At 49.5% G+C, this 20,335-nt stretch overlaps 1 protein-coding gene and 1 long non-coding RNA gene across 3 annotated transcripts in view; one reads left to right on the forward strand and one right to left on the reverse strand.

Annotated features, from left to right (window-relative positions):
- The first annotated feature begins 33 nt into the window (after positions 1-33).
- LOC310890193 (endothelial lipase-like) lies at positions 34-8,984 on the forward strand. 2 transcript variants are annotated; one of them, XM_083818899.1, is made up of 10 exons: positions 34-245; positions 403-569; positions 1,309-1,488; positions 1,714-1,825; positions 2,920-3,144; positions 3,574-3,816; positions 4,246-4,366; positions 4,904-5,122; positions 5,833-5,925; positions 7,429-8,984. In XM_083818899.1, exons 1-10 carry the CDS (start codon positions 140-142, stop codon positions 7,448-7,450), a joined length of 1,488 nt encoding a protein of 495 aa, XP_083675025.1. In that variant the 5' UTR covers positions 34-139; the 3' UTR covers positions 7,451-8,984. The 2 variants fall into 2 exon arrangements, with proteins under 2 accessions (XP_083675025.1, XP_083675024.1); XM_083818898.1 differs by lacking the exon at positions 34-245 and having other exon boundaries at positions 259-569.
- Positions 8,985-10,387: 1,403 nt separating this feature from the next.
- LOC310890197 overlaps positions 10,388-20,335 on the reverse strand; it is a 64,099-nt gene continuing 54,151 nt past the window's right edge. The window contains exons 19-22 of the long non-coding RNA XR_014577097.1: positions 16,107-16,203; positions 12,834-15,676; positions 12,414-12,523; positions 10,388-12,201 (exon numbers count right to left, since the gene is read on the reverse strand). This is a non-coding gene — a long non-coding RNA (uncharacterized lncRNA). The remainder of the gene's footprint in view (positions 12,202-12,413; positions 12,524-12,833; positions 15,677-16,106; positions 16,204-20,335) is intronic.

Below are 20,335 nucleotides of genomic sequence, written 5' to 3' on the forward strand. Positions count from 1 at the left end.
GGGCGTGCCCTATAGGGTGGAGGCCGGGGGGGGGGGGGGGGGGCAAGCGCCGCCCCACAGCGCGGCCCCTTAAAAAAGCGGCGCCCGCCGCCCGCCGAGCCCCGGCCTCAACCCCGAGCCCGCAGCCCCGAGCCCGGCCATGAGCGGCCCCTTCTCCTCCTTCCTCCTCCTCCTCCTCCTCCTCTTCCTCGGCCGCGGCCTCCCGCTGAGCGCCGGCCCCGTGAGGGGGGGGGCCCGGGAGCGAGGTGGGTGCGCGGCCCCACGCGGGGACGGGTGGGGATGGGGATGGGATGGGGGGGGGAGGACGCGTGGGGAGGGGGCTGCCGGCCTCCCCCCCTCCCGTGGAGACCCCAACCCCCGGGCCTCCATCGCGGTCCCCTTCACCTGTCGCTGCGGTTCCAGGTGTCGCCGAGCCGTCGCCGCCGAGGCCGCGGGTGAGGTTCAGCCTCCGCTCGCCGCCGGCCTCCGAGGACGAAGGCTGCCCGCTGGCCGTCGGGCGGGAGGGGAGCCTGGAGGAGTGCGGCTTCAACGCGACCGCCAAGAGCTTCTTCATCATCCACGGCTGGACGGTGAGCCCCGTAGGGTTGGGGGGGGGGTGGTGGAGGCCGGCCTCCACGGAGGACAAGGGACAGGGCCCCCCCCACCCCGGGGACAGCTGCCACCCCGCTGGGTGCTGCTGCCTCCCAGGAGCCCCGTAACGTGGCGCGGGGCGTGCTCGAGGCACTCCCGCGTCTCTCGGTCCTCCTGCACCTGCCCCACTGCGGCTCCACGCCTCGCGGGGCGAACGCCCTCGCGGGCTTTTTCCTATTTTTTTCCCCCCCCCCCGTTAAAACGGGGCCAACCCCGTAAAGGTGGCACTCGGTGCACGTGCAGCTCCGTATCCCCGGCCCTGACTTCTCCTACTCCCTCTCCAATAAAGCAGCAGAGGGCAGATGAAGTCTACCAAGCTTTCTTCTTCTGCCTTTTCGGGGCCGCTTGAGGACTTTTGGACTCCCGCTTATGCGCAGGGCAGCGCCGGGACTGGAAAACGGTGTTGCAATCCATCCGATTTTTCCGAAGTCGTTGAGGGACGAGCGATAAGGTGGCCTCTCCCTCCCGCCGTAAGAGGCAGGGTGGCTAATTACAGCCGGGGTCTGTCAAAACCTTGGCCGTCTTACACCCCTAGCACGCTGCTGAGATGTGCTGGGGTTCGCAGAGAAGCGTATGTCTGGAGCAGCAGGACGCACGTATCCTGGGTGAAGAACTTCGCAGAGCGCAGAATCTGGGTCCCGAGATCCAGAAGCTGACCCCACTCTCTCCCCCCCCCAGATGAGCGGCATGTTCGAAACGTGGCTGGGCAGCCTGGTGGCGGCCCTGCGGGAGAGGGAGAAGGACGCCAACGTGGTGGTGGTGGACTGGCTTGCGCTCGCCCACCAGCTCTACACGGACGCAGTGAACAACACGCAGGTCGTTGGGAAAAGCATAGCCGGGCTGCTCGACTGGTTACAGGTAACGCGCGCGCTGTTGTAACGCTCCGCGAGCCATTCTTGCACAAGGGAGCTGAGTTTACGCCAGCCCCGACGCTCACGAGCGGGGAAGGAGCCGGCGTAAGCCCGACTCCGAGGCGAAGTGGAGCAGTGCCTCGTGGTAGCCTCCCTGCGCGAGGAATCGCTGCGGTGCTTACCTGGGAGATGCTGCTCGGAGCAGCTTGGATTATTTCCCTTCCCTTCGCAGGAGAACCCCCTCTTCAAGCTTGAGAACGTCCACCTGATCGGGTACAGCCTGGGCGCCCACGTCGCTGGCTTCGCTGGGAACCACGTCCACGGGACGATAGGCAGAATTACAGGCAAGTGGCTTTGTAGGCGCTCTTACCTCTCCCGGTGGTGTTGAGCTTCCCTGAAGAGGCTCATTTCTTGTGTTCTCGGCAACGTTTTGGGCTTGCGTAGTCAAAAATGACTAACTTGCTACCCGTGGCCACACGTGAAAGCATCTTAATTTTGGACTGCAGGTATCAAGGTGCGGGGGGTGTCACTGAAAAATCTGAGGACCCATTGGTCTTGAACGCTTCCGAATTTCGATGTGGGTTCAAAAACGAGTCCAGCTCGGGCCCTTGCTATCCAAATCCGAAGCCTTTGAGTGTTACTGTTTCTGTAATCGTAGCTCAGACTAATGAGGGTGAGCTCTCCTGGGTCCACTTTGTCCCATGGGACGCTTGGTCAAAAGAAAAGCGACCCCTCGTTCTGACAGCATCTTGGACAAAGTGCTTCTTACTCCGGAGGGAAACTGATTTCAGTATGTAATAACTTCGGACGTGACAGAAGAGAGCTTTAAGTGTTTAAATTTGACATTGGCAGGGAGAGCTCCTAAGAGCCTAGTAAAAAACGTCTGCATTGGTAAAGCAGGAAAGGCACCAAACAAATTGGGGAATAGCTCAGGTGCACAACTGAAGGCTGTGAGTGAGGCTCAGAGGTTAACAGACCCAAAATCCTCGTGGGATCTCAGATGCAAGAAGTACCTGGCTGCTGCTTAAACCCGTATTAGTCCCTCCGTATGGCCAGGCTGAAAACAGGCTAAACGTAGCCAAGGCAGCTCTGGCAGCCAACAGTCCCTGTGGGGTGCTAGACCTCTTCTGGTCTTCAGTCTTCTGCCACCTCTGAAGTGTTTTGTCGCTGACCTAGCACAGACTGACGGCTGTTGGATGTAATCGCTGTAAATGGAGCAGCCTAGACTGTGTCGTTCCAAAACTTCTGTGGGATATCTTCGTTTGTTTCTTCAGTGAGCCCATGGTGAAGGGTTCCTGGGGAGCGGTATCTGCAACAGGGCAGGGTCTGTCTGTGTAGCACCTGGCTGGGAGGGCTCCTGGCATCAGGCGCTTGTCGATTCCGTGTGAAATAACCCCAATTTCTTACCTGGCATCTCGCACGCTGTCTCCAACACCAGGCTTGGATCCGGCCGGCCCTATGTTTGAAGGAGTGGACCCCAGCAAGCGCCTCTCCCCTGACGATGCCAGCTTTGTGGACGTCCTGCATACCTACACGAGGGAAACGCTGGGTGTTAGCATTGGGATCCAGATGCCTGTAGGCCACGTTGACATCTACCCCAACGGGGGAGACTTCCAGCCCGGCTGTGGATTAAGCGATGTCTTAGGAGCAATTGCCTACGGGAGTAAGTTTCTCGTCACTTATTTAACCTCTAGACTGCTCACAAATAGACTTGGGCTGATGCTCGGGGATGATTTGGTTTTACAAGAGCAGAGAAAATGATTTTTTTTTTTCCCCTTCTAAACTGTCTGTACCCTTGGAAACTAGACCTGCTTTTACTTCTGAATAACGCTTACTCACTAACACCTCGTCATAACCTATGGCTGTCCTGTGCTGCCTGTGGAATCCTCTGTAAAGCTCTAAGTGACCCGTCCTCTTCAAGCATCTAGCACTAACCTCTTGAATTGCTGCTCTTCCAACAAAAAAAAAAGGCCAGTTTGGCCTCACTCGTCTCCTGCTGGGCTACAAAAGGGTGTTGCTCACTGTGTCTTACCAGCTGCCGGGGTGACAAGTACTTAAACAAAATGTATCCCTTGCCACTCTGCTCCTCTAGCACTTGGCGAAGTTGTTAAATGTGAGCACGAGCGGTCTGTGCACCTGTTTGTGGACTCCCTCGTGAACCAAGATAAACAAAGCTTCGCGTTTCAATGTACTGATTCCAGTCGCTTCAAGAAGGGAATCTGCCTGAGCTGCCGGAAGAACCGCTGCAGCGGCATTGGCTACAATGCCAGGAGAACGCGGAACAAAAGAAACAGCAAGATGTACTTAAAAACAAGAGCTGACATGCCGTTCAAAGGTACACGGTCTCGCTTTGAAAGAACGTGGTCTGATTTTTCTAGGAGTGGGGAAGCGGGGGGTGCCCCTTAAATTCAGTAGATTGATTTGGTTTTGCTCTTACCTGGCTGCACTGTTGTGCTTCTTCCCCCATTTATAAATCAATGGGGTTCTGGTCATAAGGGCAGTCCGCCTTCTTTGTATGGCTTACGCACAACCTTGCAGGACCGCTCCAGGTTTGGGGAGCCCTCCCCAGATGTGCCGCTGTTGTGTAAATGCCAGCTTGGTAATCAGTAAGAGCTGGAAAAAAATAATCACTAATTAATCAGTAATGTCTCAGTAAGGAAAGGGTGTAGCTTTTGCCAGCCAACGCTACTTCACAGAGTAATTCTGAGCAGTATTTTCGACTCGCAAAGTTGGTTCAGCGTATGCTCTCCCTGTTTCCCTCCAGTCTACCATTACCAGATGAAAATGCACGTCTTCAGCTACAAAAGCTTGGCAGAGGCTGACCCCACTTTCTCTGTCACCCTTCATGGCACCAATGGAGACTCCGAGCCCCTCTCCTTAGAGATGTAAGTGAGCTGACCTAACCAGCAAGGTCACTGGGACTACACGAGGTGGCATTATTCTCTTTCCTCTGCTAACCCCAGCATTGCAGCTGTGCCTAGCAGCCCCACTTCACCATTCAGGAACTTCGCATCCTGCCACTTCATTGCAACGTATTGCTGAGAAAATAATTTGTGCCCAGTGCTCTACGTTTTGTGGCTCGTTGGTGAAGTACTGTGCTTTCTCCTTCTACCATCTGGGTAGCCTGAAAGCACTTGTATCTCTGGAGGTGGCGTTGACCTCCTTTAGCCTCTCCAGAAGAACCAAGGCGTGGAATTCACCCTTAAGCTACGGAAGGCTGGCTGAGCCAAATTCGTGATGCGTTGTATCGAACCAGCCACCCAAGCTCACTTTCTGTAGTGCAGTCAGCAATTAACCAGAGGCAGGTGAATGTGGAGCACTTGATAAGCTGCAGAGGCTCATTTTAACCTCTTGCATGGGATGAGTAAGCATCTGGCATGCTTCCATAAAGGAGAAATGTTGACTCTCTGCTTGCCTTTCAGGCTCGATCAAATTGGCCTAAATGCTACTAACACCTTCCTGGTCTATACTGAAGAGGACATGGGGGAGCTTTTAAAAATCAAGCTCACCTGGGAGGGCACGTCCCAGTCCTGGTACGATCTGTGGAAAGAGCTGAAGAGTTACTGGTATCGGCCTGCCAAGGCTTCCCAGGAGCTGCACATCAGGCGGATACGCGTGAAATCAGGGGAAACGCAACAGAGGTAAGAGCAAACGCGCAATCTGACACAACTCCCTCAAAACGTCAGTCAAAAGGAGCAATTTTCAGAATCTAGCAAAAAAAAAAAGTGTTTTTTTTTTTGAACTTAGCTGGTAGTCTGAACATCTCATCTTGCTTGTTACCAGCTCACGCACCTTAATGGTACAGGAGAGTGGGTTGCTTGCCAGCATGAGGCCACAGACTAGACTTTGAGTAAGACAAGTCACTGCAGATCAGCTCTGAGACGTTCTTTTCCTTTGTTTAGATCCTGTAACAGTCTCCCCTGCCTTTGGGGACCGAGTTAGCCTACTTCAAGATGGTTTAGATAATACCTGAAGGATTAAAATGCGGTGCCAAAAAACAAATAGCTGAAACCTAGGCATGGCAACTTTGTACATGCATAACGTGACAATTTGGCACAACAGGCTGAATCTAAAACTGCAGCTGATTACATGGTAGCATCAGCTTCTTAAGCACTACGATCTACGAAATGTAAGGGCAGTAAAAGCAAAGATCCACAAACAGAATACGGAAGTAGGAAAGGAAACATTGCGTCCTCCGTCTGAGGAGGTACCGATGTATCAAGATGCTCCAGAGGGAAGATGTCAAACCAAACAACTTGCCCTAGAATTACCTGCAATCCATATTACATCTTGGGTTTTTGACCATGGAGACAATAGGTACCTTCTCTTGACTTCTCATTCTTCCTCCTAGGTTTGCTTTCTGCGTAGAGGACTCCCAGCTGACCAGAATATCTCCTGGTAAAGAGCTCTGGTTTGTGAAGTGCGCAGATGATTGGAAAAAAAGGTAGGGAAAACCAGCTAGGAGAAATCCTGTCTGATGCGTGGGGCTATGCTGGGATGAGTGGAGCCAATATTTCTCTTTTAGACTCTTGAAACCTGCTTTTCTTTCAAAAACTGGAATCCCAGCCTAAGATTCCCAGGTGCTAGACTTTGATATGTGCCTCAACAATCACAAGCCAGCTGATATTATCGCCACTTTTACTCATTTACCTCGTTTTTAGCATCTACCAAGATCCTTGCAGTCGTGGAGAGCTAATTAGGTGCACCTATTAAATGCTACTACCCTGTAAAACAGGAGAGGAAAGCTAGGGGTGGGAGGGGATTGTCCCAAACATTACCTCAGCCTGACGGAAGACCTCGAGCTGCAAAGAAACCTCTTGCTTCGGTTTGGGCTCCGCACATGAGCAACGCGCAGCTGAGGACTTGTCGTGGGGTTACAGTACTGGCGCCTGCTGCTTCATCTCCAGCTCTGCTAATCTGTTCTGGTTCAGGCGTGTGCCAGCTCACCCGTCACCGCAGCATGCCAGTCCCGCTTAACCTCTGCGGGGCTTTCCAGGCACCCAGGATCAGTCCTCAGAGCACGCCTTCCAGTAAGCCAGCCTCAGCAGTGACAGCTCGATCGCTTCAGAGTGCCTCAAGTCATGTTTCTGAATGAATTCACCTTCACTTGACTAAACGGTGGTCTCCTGCAGAGGAAGCCCAGCCTCTCGGCCTCTATTAAATTTCAGTTTTTGAGCGTAGAGCTCTGCCCCTTCTAATCTGGAGACAAAGTGCTTGTTAGGGCTAGCAAATCCCTGTGGAAGCAAGCGCTTTGCACAACCTCCTTGGGCGGCAGAGGTCAGCTGAGAAGCACGAGCTGGCACCCTTTCAGGTCTGGCAGAAGCTAGCAGGCTGTACGTACAGTAGCAAACAATTCTGTGAATGAAAACCCTGTGCGAGAACTTGTTGCTCTGCCGCAAGCCTGGAAAGATCTAAGCGAATGCTCCTGCAGGTACAATAAAAGGCTGCCTTGATATGCTTCTCGGTAACCCCCATAAAAGAGAATTGCTGGCAGATGTGCTCTTCCTGCTTGCTCGAGGAGTTTTGCACGGGGCAGAGGGGCAGATCTGAGCTCCAAAGCACTGTGGTTTCCAGGAAGTTCTCTTGAAATCATGAGCAATTACTTGCTCTTCAGCTGTCCGTTCCTGCCAAGTCGATGGGAGTCTGTAATTCCCTGCATGGAGGTTCAGCCTGTAAACATCTGTCCACCCCAAGTGGCTCTGAACAGGCAGAGTCTGGAGTCGAGACCTGTAAATTTTGTTTGCAGCCTCCTTGTGTGCATAATATCTGCTTCAGATTCCCACTGAATAGCTACTGGGCAGAGAGATTTATTTATTTCTTTTGACAAAAATCAAATACCAGCCCTCCATTTAAACATGTTCTCGATGTCCCAGAATTTCTCAGGAATTCTTTGCTATTTTTCTTAGCCTCTGCATTTCATTTTTTTCCCTCTTTCTGCTCTTCCCAGATCTGTCTCAAACTTGCTCTGAAGACTTTCCTGAAGACTTACAACGGAGTGCCCTAGATGCACGAGGATCACAACAGCGGAAAGATGCTCTGGCAAAAACCTGGCTTGGTAGCACTTAAAGCAAACAGCTTTTCAAGACAATACCTCTTGAATCGGAGGCAGGAAACTGAGGAGAAATTGATGGACTGTGGTCCTACACCTAGAGTAACTAGAACTACATCCTCCCTTCCCCGGGGAGCCTGGCTTATGCATTCAGCCTTACCTTGACGCTGCGTTTTCCTGCCTGCTCCCACTAACCAGAGCTACAGATGAGATCTTTGGAGAGCTAGACCTCAGCGATGATCTTCTGGCCTGCCTGCCAGGGGAGCTGAGAAGATAACCGTGCTAACAGCTCATCAGGCTGCCGGTAACAGAGCTGCCAAGAACAAATTAGCGTCTAGCGTAGGCGTTGCTGCCAATCCTGTAGCGCTGGGGGGAGATGAGACCAGCGCACACCAAGTGCGTGGAGGTCTTTGGGGGGGGGGGAATAAGCACGACGCCACTTCGCCTTGTCCCGTGACTTCGCCTTGTCCCGTGTCTCGAAAATCCGTTCTGTGTCTGGCTGACGGTGAGACCCGTACCCGTCACCTCGTATGAAGGCAGCGCTCCGTCCTCTCCCTGTAGCCAGGGCTAAACACGAGGAAGACGGCAGCTGATGGTGCCGGTAGCCGCTCCCCAGCAAGGCTTTGAGGTCCCGTGTGTTAATCTCCTCGCAGGAGGCAAACAGCAGCTGCCCTTCTACAGACCGTAGCAGAGGAGGAAGGTAACGAACTGTAGCCTTTCAGGAGAGCTCTGCACCACTCCTTGTAACTACTGAGACCGCTTTCGCCCCTGCTCCATTGCTGCTGTAGTTCCAGTGTGTAATTAAGACCTCGTTTCGTAATTAAGACCTGATTTTTTTTATATGCAAAGCACTTAACTGAGCCAAACAGACAACAGCCTGTCTTCATTGCCACAACGCCCCGGTTGGATTCCCAGGTGCCAGATGAGCTGGGCTTTGCTCTGAGTTGGACAGACCGCGGCCGTCCTGTTTGCTACAGCAGAGCGGACCTCGTCAGAGGCGAACTATTTATTTATTGTTTTTAATTTTCGGGAGGAGACTTGGCGTAACAACTCTTGAACGATCGGCGTGCAGAAAGGCAGTCGTAAAAGGGTGTTGCCACATGGTGCACTGAGTTCTGAAGACCGAGCAAGCCCTTTGAGGCCCACAGTTCTCAGAGTTTTTTTGTAGACCTTCAATCCGACCAAAGCAAGCACATTTGGAGATCTTTCTTTTTCCATGGTTTTATGCAAAGGCTTCAATAATTGAAGCCTTTGGTAAGTAGCTGAGGCTTGTCACCATGCCATCCTTACAGTGGTTTCAAAGCCCTGTTTGTATATTGTGGTTTTTGTACGACTTAAAAAACGTTATTTATTTCTCGTACTGTACATATGTAAAGTTTTAAAGATTTTTGGTTTTGAGTAACACTTTTTATAAGCCTTAAGACAAAAAAAAATAAAGAGCTTTGTGAAAATGGTGGAAGTCTCACTATTAATCGATCCCAGGCTTCTCTCAACAACGGGCTGTGGCTGCGTTTTCTTGTCTCCTGCCTCCAGCAAGTCACTGAGGCCAGCAGCCAGGTGGATGCAGTTTATGGCTGCCCTTGTAAAATCATTGCCTGACTTCACTGGTTAGCCTATTGATGAGCACACTGAAGAAAACTGATCACAACCTCCATTTTCCCAGCTTTTCTCCCACCAGCAGCAGCCACCCCATCATGTGTAAGGAAACCCCTCATTGTGCTCTGCCTAACCCTAACACAAGCCAGGGGTGCAAACCCAGCAGCAGCAGGACTTTGCAAACAAAGTAAATAGCCCCAAGCTGGGGGAGATTTACATGAAATTACTGGGTTAACCTTTTCCTAGGAGAAGTAAAGCAAGGACTAGGCTAGCTGCAAGGAAAAACTGCAGCTTCCTAGATTCAGGAGAGCAGTGGGAATGATGTACCCGGTCCGTGGGCCCCAAAAACATTCTGCATCCCAGGTATGGAGCTTTTCCTAATGGGTTTGTGTGTGCAAAAGGAGTTGGAGCTACCAGGACCAGATGTTACTCAAATGCGCAGCAGTTTGCTTTGCTGTGAGATCCCTTCCTGCAGCAGGCACTGCCGTCCCAGCGCTCCTGCGAGTGATGCTCTCCCAGCTGGGTCAGAGAAGCACGGGGCCTGGACAAGTTTCCCCAGTTACAAGCTTCATTGTGCACTAATTAAATTAAAAAAAAATAACAAGAAAAGCAAAGAGGAAGTCCATATTTCCAAACTCTCTAATAAACTTGGGGTGGGCCCAGCGGGCAGACCCCATATGCCAGGCAGGGCTGAGGCCTGAGCCCAGCACAGGGCTGGGGGCCGTGCTCGACGTAGCTCCCCCTCCCCCCGTTTTTCTTTTTGGGATTGCTTTGTCACAGCCCCTCCATTCAGCCCCGCCAGCCGGGTTCCCCCGAAGGTCAGCCTGCGTCTCCGGAGGAACAACGCGCCCTGCACCGGGAATGCTTTACAACCTTCCCCGTCCCACCGCACCGCCCCAGCTCCAGCGAGCAGCCACCTTCGGGCACTGTTCCCCCAGAAACACCCGAGCATCTTTGCTTTTTAAGGTGAGTTGAAGGGAAAGCCCGCCTGCGGGTTGCTTCTCCACCATTTCCCCGCGTAACGGGGCTCAGGAGGTGCCGGCTGCCTCCCCCAGGCAGTTCCCAAGCTACGAGAGTTGGGATAGAATAAATTCGATGCAACAGCTGTGCTGGGGAAGAGAAAGACCCGGCAGCCCTTTCAGGAACAAGAACAGCACATTCTTTGCTGGCTTCCCTTCCTGAGATAACCAGGCAGCCCCACACCACCAGGTAAAGCTTCCCCGGGGCAACCTCACCAAAAGACAACCGCGACCAGCCAAGAAACCCAAGACCCCGCTCCTCTGACAGCGATAACGAGTTGTAATTTTATGCCTGCTCGGATGCTGACATTCCAACATAAATTATACAGCTCATTGACTTCCCGGCCAAAATGCAAGCATTCAGAGTCTCTTCCTTCTGATCTGACTTGTAATAAGGCTGAAAAACAAGGAAAAGGGACCAATAAAGTAAGGATTTTGGGGGCATGCTGTTTCACTTCTCCTAGCCAGCTGTCCTAATTATTGCAAACAGGCAAAGCAGTTCAGACAAAGTAACGACACAAGACTCGGATGAAACCTTCAGGCAAATCTGGTTGATTCTTTACTTCTTTCCGTATGTCTTCCCCTATCCTGTTTTTGGTTGAAAGCAGATGTTTCCTACCAAATTACCAAGAGAAAGACCGCTTGGGCTTGGCTGGAGCTACACTGAAACAATCCTCCTCCTGTGCCATAAAATCTGCAGACGTTAATGGGAAGAAGATCCCCCCCCCGTAGATCTTTGTGAAATAGCCAGAGCTGTCGGTTCTTTGAACAACCCGTTAAGAAACCCCCATGGAAGGATGGATTGTGCATTATTCACCCAGCACAACAGAGGGAATTTCCAGCCATGGATCTCAAAACATCGGTTGGGTAATAATGCTTCAAATTTCCCTCTAAATTTCAGAGCCATCGATCTGGCTGGCTTACAGATGAGTAAGGTTATTCAGAAAACTTGGTTTTCCTTAAATAGAGTTCATCAGCGTTGACTTTATTGTCGAGGAACGTGAATCCGTATCAGAAAAGTCCCAAAGGAACTAACCTGCATCGCTAAGCATAACGTCAAGCAGTTTTTATGCACAGAAAAACACTTGGAGGGGTAGATTTTTTGCTTACTGAAGCTTTCTTCTGCTCATTCAGCCCGGTCTAATAGGGTCTACGACCCCGATCCCATATAAAATGCCAGGAAGTAAAAGGAACTGAAAATGAAAAGGTAGAGAAGGACTCTGATGGCTGTTATGGCATAATACCTTTCCTCAGACAAGAAGCGGTGCATTTACACGTTGTACACGCTCGCTTTAATGATTTCAGCGAGTGAAGCCAAAGCTGGAAAAGCAGGGGCACGTTAGCTGTCCTGTAATGTCTGCGAAGCTTCCTCCTCGCTGAGCACGCGGTCGCGGCCAATTCCTCATCTCAAGAAGCCCGACGAGCCTCTTTTGCTCAAGTTCACCCACCCGGGCACTGCTCGATGGGACACGCACGAGTCCCAGGGCTGGGACGGGAGGGCCCAGCTGGGTTCCCTCTGAAAGCCACAAGAGCTTTTCCTTGGGCAGGGTTTTGGTGGTTTTAACCCACAGCAAGATGCTGGTCCAAGCAGGGGACAGAAGCTGATCTGGTACCGAGATGCCTGCATGAAGAACACACTTCCAAAAGGTGTAAGTTTAGAAAAATTAAACTTCATATATATTTTTTTCCTGTTTCTTCTTCCCGTCATCCTCAGCAACTGGCCTAAATTCCTGTCTGAGGTCCAAGCCACACAGTGCCTCCAAGCCAGCTCCACTAACAACATCAAAGTGCTGACCTACCCTGATTTTGCATCCTGTCCAACAGCTACTTACCAGGACGCGATGAACTTTATATCCCGTGCATCTTCTCAAGACGGAGCCAAAAGAAGGTTTTTCAATTTCATCCAGGGCGCCCAGATAACTTCTGCTGCTCTTGTGGGATTTTAGTGCTCCTCAGAGCTGTTTCCTCTTCCCCACTGGAAGACCATGAGAAATGACCGGGGAAAACTTGCCAGCTACGTGGGAGAAGCAATGAGCCTGACGGTCTAAGTGCAATGCTGTCAAATGAGCAAGGAAGAAAACGGAAATATACGTACCTATTTTCTTCTAATCCCATTACAAGTTACTCAATTTGCACGTGGGGGGGAATCAAATATGTTTGTGATATTTAAATAGGCAGTATCTCCTTAAGATAATGATTTCCAATACTGGAAAAGTAAATGGAACAGGAGAAAGAACCCAGAAATTTTTTTTCCACTCTTCCACTTACACCAAAATAGTGCGCTTCACAAATATTTTAATGAAGATTACGTTAATTCGCATCTCATCCTGTACAGACAACTGGGGACAAAGCCAAGCTCTGCTGTTCATCATTAGTTTCTAAAAAAAACCATAAAAAGACAGCCATTTTAGTTAATTCTGCCTAATTAAACTCCTCTTATCTGGAGAGGCAACCCACATCTGTGTTCCTGCAGCTGCTCCTCCTGCTGCCAGGCATCTGGGGGAGGAGAGGGTTCAGGTCCCCTCTGGACGAGCCTGAGTTTTGCTGATCCCACTGCTCCTCCCCACTACTTCCCTGGGGGCACTCAGCTCTGTGGGGGACACGCAGGTCCTCACCGCCTCCCCAAACCCACCTGATTTCCCACTAAATCCCACCCACAGCTTCTGCCTCCCCCCAGTAGGTCCATACCGGTTTGTTTCCTCGCTGCTTTTTGCGCCGAGCTTTAAAGCAGCAGCCCCTTACACCTATATGGGGAGAAATAGCGAGCCTGTGCTCAGCCGACAACCTGAGCCCCTCCTCATCTTCTTCCCACGCGCTCGCGTTCCTAAACGCAACTCCTGGAAGATCCTGAGTCCTCTCCCCCTCCTTAGCAGAGGAACTGCCAGGTGTAGAAGAGCCCTCAGGCTTTGAAGCACCTGAGGATGAGTTGTTCCCAGCCCAGAGCAGACTCGTGAAGTCGTTTAGGTTGCAAAAGACCCTCGACATCATCACGTCCAACAACAAAAAAAAAAAAGTCCTATACATGGCCCCAGTAACACCTGGGACAAGTTGGTTGATGACACTGCTTTAGGACAACGTGTACACAGGCTCCCGCGTCCCTACATCTCCTGAGCCACCCACCAAAGCAGCCAAGGTCAGGGAAGTGTTTTTATGAGGTTTGTCCTTATTTATAAAGTTTGTCGTTAAACAGCGCCTGAGTGCAGCTTGCTCTGGGGTCAGGCCACCCTCCGCTCCCTGCTGTAACCCTACGGGTGCTGGTGAGGCTGGAGGAGACTGAATCCTGCTGAATATCAACTCCCTCCTTGCTGACGATGCCATAGGAGCCAAGCAAAGGCCCATATGGGCTCCATCCCCAATATCTTACATGTGCTTCACGTGCTCCTGAGCTGCCACCAGCAGGTGACCGTATCCTTACCTGAATTTAAGGTAAATTCGGGAATTTGAAGCCAAGGCCTGGGTCCTTCCTCAGCCACAATCAAGGGGATTGAGAGTGGTTGTACGACAGCAGAGCCGTGCTCCCTGCTCACTCCAGCCATTCAGTTTTTCAACCAGGATGAAGCAACCTGCAGCTCCTGCTTTGCACCAGCTCCAAACCCGCACGGGAGAATTTAAAGATCTGCTCTGCGCCAGGGGTGAACAGGGGCTGATTTACACCTTGAGATACGGGCACACGAGCAAGCTTGCTCGCTTGTAAACCGAGGATGATTTATCCCTCTCGATTCAGTATCTTTCAGGAGGCACGGTATGTCAGCTCCATTCAGCAGCCCTTTTATTTATTATTTTATTCCCGCATAATCTGCGCTCTGAACAAAGCTGCACATTGTTCTAGCCCCTGGCTGACAAACAGAAACTGTTTCTCAAATTCCTGCTGCGTTGTTTTCCTCCCGTTTTGCTGAATCAGCTTTTGACTTTCATGAAAAAGCTTTATTAAAAAAAAAAAAAAAGTGAAATCTGCTTTTCTAATTCCACCTCCCTAAGCAGCTTCAGCAGCGTTTTGTTGCTCTGACAAGCCAGGATGCTCTTTGTGCCAGGTTGCCCAGACCGCTCTGCCCCTAACATCCCATCCCAAAGCTCCGAGAAACAAAGCAAAGGATGCAGACTGGGCTTGGGCACATATTAACACAGCTTTTCCATCCTGCTTTTTTTGGGGAAAAAAAAAAGAAAAAAGTTTTTAAGGTGGGGCACAGCAGGTTGCAGATTTTAGGAGCTGTTTGGGTGAACTGTGCTCGGAACGGGTCCTCCACCCCACAGCGGAAAGGTCTGTGGGAGGTCACAGAAGCCAAGGAAAAGCTCCCAGTGCCCGTTAGGCTGCAGATGGCCTCCCTGGTCGTTGCAATTAGGGCTGACCTATTGCAAAACGCACGCCAAGCATCTCCCTCCTGGTTTCTGGACTCCTGGTGACTCTCCAGAGCCCCCGGAGATTACGCTGAAGCAATCGCAGATAGAATATTTTGACTGGCTGGCTGACCACAAGAAGGGGCTCTGGTTGTAACAGCAGAAGTAGATCCAAGGTTGGTCATCAACAGTGATACTTGTGGACAACCTTGAGGTCACAGTCTAGCCCAGACATACCAAATATACTCCAAACCCCTCAGCAAGCTGCCGAAACCAGACTCTGAGGTCGCTTGTCTCTGTTCCTACAGGATGCTTGAAACCTACCCAATTATTCGGGCCTTGACCCCGCAAATTCCTCCACGACCATAACCTCATTTTCACTGCACCTACAGGCCCCAACCACAGGTGAAACCGCTTCAGGTTTGGACATCAGCTGCTTATTGAAGCTTAGGAGGTGGGAAACGATCAGTGTCACCAGCAACCCAGCCTGGCTGAAGGTGATTTTCAAGGGTAAAATCTGCTTAAAGACAAACATTTATGCTGGCTGCATCTCGAGCTCGTGGTTTTCCTCTTTGATTTGTATTGCAGATGCACAGCAAACACAGGACAGTGTTGCAGAGCCACGTGAAGGTTACCAAGGGACATCTCAGGACATGCCAAGTGTGCCCCCAGTTATCCGTGTGGCAATCCCATACGCAGCTGTGTGCAAGCACAGGTTAGAATAAACAGGAAGACCCGGCCCGTCTGAGTCCCACACACGATGTCAAAGACCAACATTGACCAAAGAAGAAAAGAAAAGCCAAGCTTATTTGGCAGCTACAGCCTTTTCCACTGTAGGACGTTATCAGAGCTCCTACCTGCAGGAGAAACAGTTCCTGATGTTGGGAATTGATGTCTCAATTCCCTGCCTCCGGGTAGAGTCTTGTCCCCAGCATCTTCTTTGCACCCTCAAGGGAACACACCAGGAGGACGGCATTTCTGTGGAGGTCCCTCATTAATCCTGTAGAGCTCCAGGGCAACCTCGCATCAGTTACAGAAGTAAAGCCAACTCCACTCATCCACGACCAGACCTCTCAGGTAACAGCTGAGGGACGGATTCCCCAAGCGCCTTCAGTCTGGGAGCGTTCAGGTCAGGGCACGCCAAACCAAAGGGTCCATTTGCTGTCAGATCGCAAGCCAAAGTGGTGCCAGACCGACTAAAACACAAAAAAAGACACAGAAGGGCCTGAAAGAAGAGCTTTGTGCAGAAAGACCACCGATAAAACACTTTTCTCTGTGACAACACATCTAGTTTTGACTGTATTGGCTTTTTATGGCCCAGTTTAGGGTCTTAAGATTACACATCTGAATTTTTTTTTTATGGCTGTACTTTTAAGGTGTTCAGATGCCAAGAGAACAGGTTTGCAGGTGGGAGAAGAGCTGGCTTAAGTGCTGTCTTCAAGAGATAAACCCAGTAACTGGAGGATGGGACCCCTGTCTCTTGATGAGGGGCCTTGGCTGACCCTGTTTTATACTCATCTGCTGCTCTCATGTCCCTTATTCTTCAATCATCCAGAAAACAGACCTAAGATGGCAATGCTCCCTGCATAGAAGCCCTCTCCTAAAGCAGAGGAGACCGTGCCGTACCTAAATCTGAGGTCCCAGACCAGTTCTCCGGCATGTTTGCAAGCACACTCCCACCAGGACTCGGCATTTTATGGACTTTGTGGTTGATGTTTTCACTCTTGAAGAGACAAGAAACACAGGTTTTGCACAGGAGTTTCTACATACACAGGAGTTTTAGTCTACGAGCACCAATTTCTAGATCTGTAGGTAAAAATAAAACACTCTTCTCAAGTCTACACTCACCTGCTGCACAGGGTCTGGGCTTCTTGTCAATCCTCCCCGACCTCCTCTTCCTCACACCTTCAAGCAAAGCTGGCCCAAGCATACTGAGAGGACACTGGATCAGACCTCAAACTGCTGTAAGCTCTAGGCGCCTTTGGTGTGAAAATTGGCAAGTTCAGGTTATTAAAAAGCTGCTTTGAGTGCCAAGAGCCTCATGAGGCAGGGAAGGCCTCCCACCACGAAGGGGTTCTGCTCCCAGCTGGGGATCTCTGTCTACGTGACAGAATATAAACCCAGGGGAGCTTCCCAAACAGCTAACAATTATTTCAAGAGACACCTATTATTGCTTGTTTGCCCTTTTTTTGGTTCTGTTGAGGTTGGTCTTCACTAAAACTCATCTTAGTATATTGTAATGCATTTATTTTGACACAAAACTATTGACTTTTTCACCCTCCTTCTTTTTGCCCCCCTCACTTAAGGTGCACTTGGGATTTATCCCACCCATACAAAGTGTGTGTTTAGACCACCAACATGCTGGGTAACTCCTGGCTGGAGCAAGGAGCCAGCTTCAAGAAGAGCAAAGGTTTCCCTTTGCATAGCAAGGGTCGCAAATGTCGACCCGCCCATGATGTGTGACCACGAGAAGTGTCAAGGAGGCTTCCCAGAGCCCTTAGACCTCACTGGTAGATATGGAAATCAGGCTGGAAGAATAAAAAGACACACTTGGGGATTAGTTTCGGAGCATATGGCTGCATGGGCCTTGCATTTTCAGCCACTGGCATGTTAGAAGGGGGAGAGGCACTTGTAGGAGATGGAAAAGTTTTGTTGGACATGAGGAAGGAGAGAAACTTCATTATAATCACTTGATCACTCAAAGCAAAGCAGCCCAGTGTACCAAGCCCATCACAGGTTTCCTCTCAGAAGTACTATCAAACATAAATCAACAGCAATTACATGCTATGCAAAATCGGAAAACCTGAGAAGGACCTGCTGTAGATTTCAAGAGAAGAGCAATTATTATTAATAAATAGATCCAACTCCCAGCATGGTCAGTGACGGAAAATAGGACCTCATTTAGTAGTACTCAAAATATCTTCCTAAAAAAAAAAAAAGAAAGTTTTGCAAAGCACTCCGTTTATACCTAGTAAATACGAAGGATGTGCATTAACATGCCTAAGTGAGCGATTTTTGCTCATGGGCTGTTGCAATAAAACCCAAGGTATCTTTTACATGAAGCCAAATGGAAGAGGTTACTTCAGCAGAACTAATATATATATATTTTTTTAACCCAATGCCTCAAGGCCACAGTAGCATTTTGGGACTTGTTTCTTAAAAAAATGTTCCTGTTATTATGTACTGAAGACACAATATTCCCACTTCCATGCCCTGAAAGCTGCTTATCCGGTGAACGCAAAAATACAGCTTCACAGGTATGAAAGGCACCCTTTCCCAATCAGAGCTGATTTTTTCCTTGCTAAATAACTTATTGTTTGTTTGCTTTGAAAAATATGATAAGACAAAGGTTTATATTTTCTTTCTCTGCATTTAAAGTTAAGAACAGTTTGCTCTCCGTGGTCAAGCTTTTGCTTGCGTGATGATAAACCCACCCGATCCCGACTGGATCACGGGCAATACGGTTCCATCCACTTCAGCCCCGCAGCTCAAGAACGCATATATCAGGAAAGTATTCACGCTGACTGACCCCCATAAAGAAATAAAGAGTATCATTTCCTGTGGTTAGCTGTGCCAAGAGTTAAACACCTGATGACTTTCCTTTTACTCTATGCAACTCAGCCGCCAGTGGTAAATGCGTGTCCCTTTTTCCTAGGTTAAAATAGTATTTACTAATTAGGACTTTCTCCTGTGAAAGTAGTCATTTACACAGTGAAGTCACCACGTAATCATCTTGCTGATCCAATAAGTAGACAAGCTCTTCAAACACAGCAGAATTCAACTTCTTCCCCAACCCTTTTCCATTGTCTCAGCCCAACTCGACTTCTGTTTACTCTCATGCACCTTGCCTAAATTGTCAACATCCCGTAGTATTGTATCAGGTCTGTGGAGCTGAAACATTGGTCTGGCTATCACTATACACAACGGTAAAAATGATTATCCCTGGTAACTCCTCCAGAGTTTCTACATTGAGTTCTTTATCTTGTTTTCCTTAAAAAGAACAACACACCAACCATCCAACCAACCACAACAACAAAAAGAGAACCACCACAGTCTGCTCTTCAGACACCAAAGGTTTAGATCCGACTTAAATACCTGAGATGAGGATGCAATACCTGGTCTTTTGGAGTTTATCCTAGGTTCCTCCAAATCACCCCAATCGCAGCCCACTTAATCCTTTTTACGGACACGGGGAACAGTACTGAAATCTTCATCAGTTTTCACAGGGTACAAAGAAGCCTTTCCAACGTCAAAGCATCTTACATCGATATATTGCCTTTATCAACCGAAGCTGTAATTTCCCCGGGTAGTGAAATAGGACTGTTTTGACAAAAATCTGCCACTTGGCAGTGGGGAGCTCAGCATTTAAGAGCACGCTGACAGCACCATATGCCAAACTTCCCATGAATTGTCCTGCTGGTTCATCTTTAAACAATTGCCTCTCTCCAGGTACATATGTTTTAGCTGATTTACATCACAGAGTGTTTTGCCAGGCCAGTCTGGCCAGCACAGCTAGGTTTTAAGGAATATTCCATGCTAAGCCCTTGGTGAGCAATGACCCAGCACCTCTTACGCACCTGAAATCCTCAGCAAGTAAAATCCCCGATCTTTGCTCTGCCTCACGTCATGATAAAAATCCTCTTAAGTGTCACAAGAACAAAATTTTTTCTGATTCCTTAGCCAGTTTGCACACTGCTGTCGTCTCGTTACTTGTCGTCTGCAAGCATGGCGAGCTCACAACAAAAGCAGTGGACTGGGACTGGGAGCAAAGACAAGATACTTTTTTCCATGTTTAAAACAGGGGAAGAGCAAACAAGGACCTAACTAGTAAAATCTCCACTGCTATGGGGTAAGAGAGAGAAGAAATTACAAAAAAATTATCAGATGTTACAGCATCTGAGTCTTATTTGCTACCAAGGAGAACAAGATAATGTACATTTTTCTTTGTTTCTCATAAACCATTTTTTTCATGCCAGGTTTCCAGAGCATGGTTCTGCAACACGGTGTTTTTCTTGACTGGGCTGAAGGATAATCCAGTTCTCTCTCATCTGGAAACACCTTACAAAAACACACTCAGCGTTTATGGAGTACCTTTAATCTTAGCTGAAGTGTTTATGGACCACGGGTCTAATTCCACATTCAGCTGCATCCCTGCAAGCCTGCGCTGGTTGGGAGAGAGAGGAATTAAAGGATGGCAAAAAAAATCACTGCAATGTGTGCAACAGCAAAATACAAATTAACTCCGTATGAAGCCCATTTGGCTCTGGCAGGGCCTATTTGTTTTCTCCCTGTTTTTCTTTATTCCTGGCTATTCCTGCTGCTCAGCATCAAGAGAAGATAAAGAGAAGGCTGTAGTTCACCTCGCATAATAAAACAGAGTATTACAGGGTACTTAATTGGTGTGGGAAAGATCATAGATCTTGGAGGCCTCAAAATTGAGCAAAATCCCATTTTGCCAGGTGCTGTGCAGGTATCCGCTGAATAACAACGTTCCCCAGGGATCATATTGCATAAAGCAGCAATATGAAACGTGTGAAGAGAAATAAAGGCCCAGGAAAAAAAATAAGGCAAATCAGCCAGATCACAAAACCCATCAAGAGCTCCTGCTAAAAACCTACATGGGCCACACAGGCCAAATAACCTCATGGGAAAGCTGCCTCCTTCCTGCATCCTCCAGGCAGTCTCAAGGGCTCAAGGTCTGTCAGCAAGCACGGCCTTAAGAGAACGACCTCCTTAAATAACACACAAAAATCCTGAAACCCTAAAGCCTTTTTAAAAAAAATACAGAAAACCTTTCAGCTGGAAGGACCGGGTCAACCGAAGGCTCAGCACCACCCTGATTTGCTGCAGAGCTG

This window comes from Anser anser, assembly GCF_964211835.1.
Source record: "Anser anser genome assembly, chromosome: Z".
Lineage (NCBI taxonomy): Eukaryota > Metazoa > Chordata > Aves > Anseriformes > Anatidae > Anser > Anser anser.

Excerpts from the sequence above, each read along its gene's own strand:
- LOC310890193 (XM_083818898.1), top strand. The coding sequence starts at position 291 with ATGGGGGGGGGAGGACGCGTGGGGAGGGGGCTGCCGGCCTCCCCCCCT. Across the intron at positions 3,145-3,573 it reads AGGAGCAATTGCCTACGGGA|CACTTGGCGAAGTTGTTAAA; the intron begins GTAAGTTTCTCG and ends CTGCTCCTCTAG. Across the intron at positions 5,123-5,832 it reads TCAGGGGAAACGCAACAGAG|GTTTGCTTTCTGCGTAGAGG; the intron begins GTAAGAGCAAAC and ends TCTTCCTCCTAG.